At 41.0% G+C, this 5,087-nt stretch overlaps 1 protein-coding gene across 1 annotated transcript; it reads left to right on the top strand.

The window, feature by feature from the left end:
- Nucleotides 1-2,581: 2,581 nt before the first annotated feature.
- On the top strand, nucleotides 2,582-4,273 carry LOC131923621 (endogenous retrovirus group K member 21 Gag polyprotein-like). Its single transcript, XM_059278744.1, has one exon. It carries the CDS (start codon nucleotides 2,582-2,584, stop codon nucleotides 4,271-4,273), a length of 1,692 nt encoding a protein of 563 aa, XP_059134727.1.
- Nucleotides 4,274-5,087: the final 814 nt, after the last annotated feature.

Below are 5,087 nucleotides of genomic sequence, written 5' to 3'. Positions count from 1 at the left end.
ATATACCCAATTTTGTTTTTCTTTGACTAATACACAACATGCTTTTCCATTATTTTACTTTTGCTGTATAATTATATTTGAAATAGTTTCTTTCTAGCACACAGCTTTTGTGTTTTAAACAAATCTATTTATATTTTGTATAATTATAGTTATGCCAAAGCCTGTCTGACATTTTAATGATGTTTTTTATTTCTTTGTTTTTAGTTGTTTTTTTTTTTAAATTCTGCTTCATGTGAATTATCTAAGTTTTAGAATTCTGCTTTTGCTTTATTTATATTTTGTTTTGAACATAACTTTATTTTATAACTTTAAAATGGCTAATTCATATATCATATTATATATGAATTTATATATATATATATATATATATATATAAAATCACTGGTGTTATGTTATAAACTCAAGTAAAACAGTATATCTCCCTTTATGTCTCTTCACCCTACTCTATTAATAATATATTAGTAAAATACCTTCTTTTTTATTCTTTTTGTTGAAAACATATTCTTTTCTTATATAATATAACCTGATTACAGTTTTCCCCTCCTTATTCCTCCCGGTTCCTCCCTCATATCCCTTCTCATCCACTCCCTTTCCATCTGTCATTAGAAAAGAGCAGACTTCTCAGAGACAATAATAAAATCTAACAAGATAAAGCAAGAACTGCAACATCAGAGTTGGAGAAGACAAACCAACAGAAGGAAGAGAGCCCAAGAGAAGGAACAAGAATCTGAGATCCACTTGTTCACACACTCGGGAATACCATAAAAACACTAAACTATAAGTCATAATGTATATGCAGAGAACCTGGTGCAGACTCATGCAGGTCTTATGTGCATGCTGCTTCAGTCTCTGAGTTCATAGGAACTTTGCTCATGTTGATTCAGACTCTAAATTTTAGAAGGTCTTGTTTTCTTGATGTCCTCTATCCTCTCTGGCTCATACACTCCTTCAGCCTTCTCTTCTGCAGGCTTCCCTGAGCTCTGAGGAGAGGGATTTAATGGAGACTTCCATTGAGTACTGAGTATTTGAAGTATCTCACTCTCTGCATAGTGTCTGGCTGTGAATCTCTGCATCTTTTCCTGATTGCTACAGGAGGAGGCTTCTCTGATATGGCTGAACAAGGCACTTGTCTCTGAGTATAACAGAACATTACTAGGAGTCATTTTATCACTCCCTTTTTTTTTTTTTTTTTTTCTGACCAGTAGTATTTAGTATTTGGGTTTACCCTAGGTCCCTAGGCTATCTAGTGTTTGGTTCTTGGTAACCCAAGTAGTATAGGGTATGGATTCTGTGGGAGCCCGTTCTCGGGTTCCTCGTGGCTTTACCCAGCAGGTCCTCATAGAGGATGATTAGACCACGGGCCTGAGTGCAGGTGTCTGGGATGGTCTGCACTTGGCTGTGCTGGGGGAGGAGGTCTTTTGCTCCACCCCTTGGCGTCTCTATAAAAACCCTGGCGCAGAGACAGTCGGGGCCCGTTGGAATAGGTTCCAGGCCCTCTCGAGGCTATCCTTTATTTTCTATCTGTTTCTCTCCGCGATATTCTCCGCAATAAATCCTTCTATCTAATATTTCCTGCTGCTCGCACTCAAGAAAACTCTGGGGAACTGTGGGGGTGGTTGGGTAAACGCCCCACAGAATGGCGCCATGAACAGGGACTAAAGAAAAAAGAAAAAAAGGGACTAAAGAAAAAAAGGGGGGACTAAAAAAAGGGGGGACTAAAAAAAAAAGGGGGGACTAAAGACAAATGAACAGGGACTAAAGACAAAGTAATAGGGACTAAAGATAAAGGAAAATAATAGTTTTATTACAGAGTTTTTGGCGAAAGTGCTGAGTTCAGCCCTGCCAGTGGATGAGGCATGCCGGTGTTATGGAAAATATATATTTTTTATATATATTTTTGAGAGGCAGGGGTTTTATCCTCGAGAGAAAAGGAAAGCGGACTGGAAGGATGTCCGATGCTGCAGCGAAATTCTCTTCTGTCAAAATTTTCTATCTTCTATCCCTTTCTCAATTTCTATCTGTGAAAAATAAGTATAAGGCATAGGGTAGTAATATAGTTTAGGAAAAACTTAGAAGTGTAAGATTGTGTAGAAAAAATAGGCAACTAGACAGAAAAACTCTTCAATTTTCTAACTTTGGGGGCTAAGAACGCAAACTGGGGGAAAAAATCTTTCTTTGGGCTTTTTGGGTAGTATAAAAGCTCTTCTCTGAGCTTTTGAAGAAAAGTTTTCCTATGGAAGCTTTTGTCCTGGGGACAACTGAAATGCTAAGTCTGAGCGGCAGGAGAAAGTGATTTCTCCCTGAGGCAAAAAATGGGGGTGTAAAAAGCCAAAAAGTTTAAAGTTGGGAAGTTTTGGGAAAAGTTGGTCTTTCTCTCGGAAAAAAAAATCTTTCTCTTAAACTAAAAGCTTTTCTTGGAAAACTTGGGAAAATCTCTCTAAAAACCTCCATCTTTCTCAAAAGCTCTTAAACTTAAAAACTAAAGCCTCTAACCTCTCAGAAGTACAAGATTAGAATCACCTGGAGATTAGAGAATTATCTGCGAGTCGCTTTAAGAAAAAATAAAGACCTCTTGATCAAAATGGGGCAGGAAAATAGTAAGCAGACCTTTGAAGAGTCACTTGTAGAAAGACTAAAAAACAAAGGCATTAAAGTGGAACTACAACAAGTACAGAGGTTCTTAAAGTTTGTAGAGGAATTGTGTCCCTGGTTTCCTGAATATGGGAAGCTGAATGAGAATTCCTGGGAGAGAGTTGGAGTTGAAATAAAAAAATGCTATGAAAAACACGGGCCAGAAAATATTCCCGTGGAAGCCCTTGGCCTGTGGGCATTAATCCGGGATAATTTAGATCCTAACCCTGAAAAGCAGGAGGGATCATTCCCTAAGGCAGATGAGGTGGAGACACAACCCTCTGCTCCACCAGCAGAACCTGAAAACCCTTGTACAGCACCGCTTAAACAGGGTCCGGTTTCTCTTGGCCATGACACTAAGTTTAAGGAACAAAAATCTTGGAATAAGACAAGGGAGGAACTGAAAAACTTGAAAAGCCTAGTAACTTCTCTTACTCAAAAAATAGAAACTCTCCAAGTCTCTCCTCTTCCCTCTGTAGGGGTGGAACTAGACTCACCTGGGGAGGCGTCTTTTAGAATGGAAAAGCCACCTGTAATTGCCATAGCACAGAAATCCTCTGAGGCAATGCGAACCCTCTCTGTTAAAGCTACATCTCCTCTTCAAGCTAGCCTCCGGGAAGCTGCTAGTAAGGGGGAAGAAATTCAAGGCTTTCAGATGTTCCCGGTCCTGGAAGAGCAGGACCGCCAGGGTAATATCATAAGAGTGCATGTTCCCATTCCTTTCAAACAGCTTAAGGAGTTAAAAACAGCATGTAGTCAATATGGCCCAACTGCTCCTTTCACAACAGCATTGTTAGAAAGCCTGGCTTTAGAAGTTTTGCCCCCGGGTGATTGGAAACAAATGGCCCGAGCATGTCTATCTGGAGGTGACTATCTGCTGTGGAAAAGTGAGTTCGTGGAACAGTGTCAGGCCACAGCTGAAATAAATCGGGCACAACAGATTCCTATCACCTTTGATATGCTCGCTGGGGAAGGCCCATATCGAGAGACAGGTCAACAGTTAAACTTTGATATAGCGGTGTATGCTCAGGTTCAGGCCGCTGCCAAAAGGGCTTGGAATACGCTTCCATCATCAGGAAGACAAACTGAGGATCTGTCCAAGATAAGGCAAGGGCCTGATGAGTTATTTCAAGATTTTGTTTCCAGATTAATGCAAACGGCTAGCAGATTAATTAGCGATTCAGAAGCTGGACTTTTACTTGTAAAACAACTTGCATATGAAAACGCCAATGCAGCATGTCAGGCCGCGATACGCCCTTTTAGAAAAAAGGGAAACATTTCTGATTATATCCGACTTTGTTCTGATATAGGACCATCATACAATCAAGGGATAGTCATGGCCGCAGCATTACAAGGAAAAACGGTTAGGGATGTTCTGTACCAGCAAAGACACCCTAATTCCAGACAAGGGAAAGATACTGGACCTCCTGGAAGTTGTTTTGGGTGTGGACAGATGGGACATTATATTAGAAGTTGCCCTGGCAAGAGAAGGGGCTTCGGATCAAATAGAGACCCTGGGTTATGCCCAAGATGTAGGAGAGGGAAACACCGGGCTAGCGAATGCACATCAAGGGCAAACACCCAGAAGAGTCCGTTCCAGGGAAACGGACGGAGGGGCCCGCCCCAGGCCCCGACAAAATAGATCTTTGGGGTAATTCAGCAGTCGATCCTCCGGCAAAGAAATATATTCAAGACCTCTATAGGGCAACACCAGGTAGTGCTGGATTAGACCTCAGTTCTTCCATCTATACAGTTTTGACCCCTGAAATGGGAATGCAAGCCCTCCCTACAGGTGTTTATGGACCTTTGCCACAGGGCTCTGTGGGGTTATTGTTGGGCAGAAGTAGTACTACCATGCAAGGAATTCTAGTTGCCCCTGGAGTGATTGATGCTGACTATATGGGAGAAATAAAGGTGATGACACATTCACCCACAAGAATTTCAGTAATAAAGATCGGTCAGAGACTTGCACAGTTAATCTTACTTCCTCAAATACAAACAAAAAATCCAATTAAAAGAGATAAGAGAGGAGAAGCTGGATTCGGTTCGTCAGATGCCTATTGGCTACAAGCCATAGGACCACAACGCCCAGAACTTACATTAGTCATAAATGGGAAAAATTTTTTGGGTCTTTTAGATACAGGCGCAGATTTATCTGTTATATCTGCTAGTCAATGGCCTGCTATGTGGCCCAAAATGGAGACTATTACACAGCTGCAAGGGATTGGTCAAACTCAGAGTCCTGAGCAGAGCAGCAATGAGCTCTCCTGGAGAGATGAGGAAGGTCATGAAGGGACTTTTCGGCCATACATTGTCCCTCACTTGCCGGTAAATTTGTGGGGTCGAGATGTTATGAGCCGTATGGGAATATATTTATATAGTCCCGATACAACTATCTATGAACAAGAAGTTCCTGACCAAAAGGTAATGGAAATGTCATCTTTAACTCCTAAAGA

Source organism: Peromyscus eremicus, chromosome 13 (genome assembly GCF_949786415.1).
Source record: "Peromyscus eremicus chromosome 13, PerEre_H2_v1, whole genome shotgun sequence".
Classification (NCBI taxonomy): Eukaryota; Metazoa; Chordata; class Mammalia; order Rodentia; family Cricetidae; genus Peromyscus; species Peromyscus eremicus.
This window is presented reverse-complemented; position numbering and strand designations above follow the sequence as displayed.

Bases quoted from the DNA above. Each gene is read 5' to 3' on its own strand.
- LOC131923621 (XM_059278744.1), top strand. From the start codon at position 2,582: ATGGGGCAGGAAAATAGTAAGCAGACCTTTGAAGAGTCACTTGTAGAA.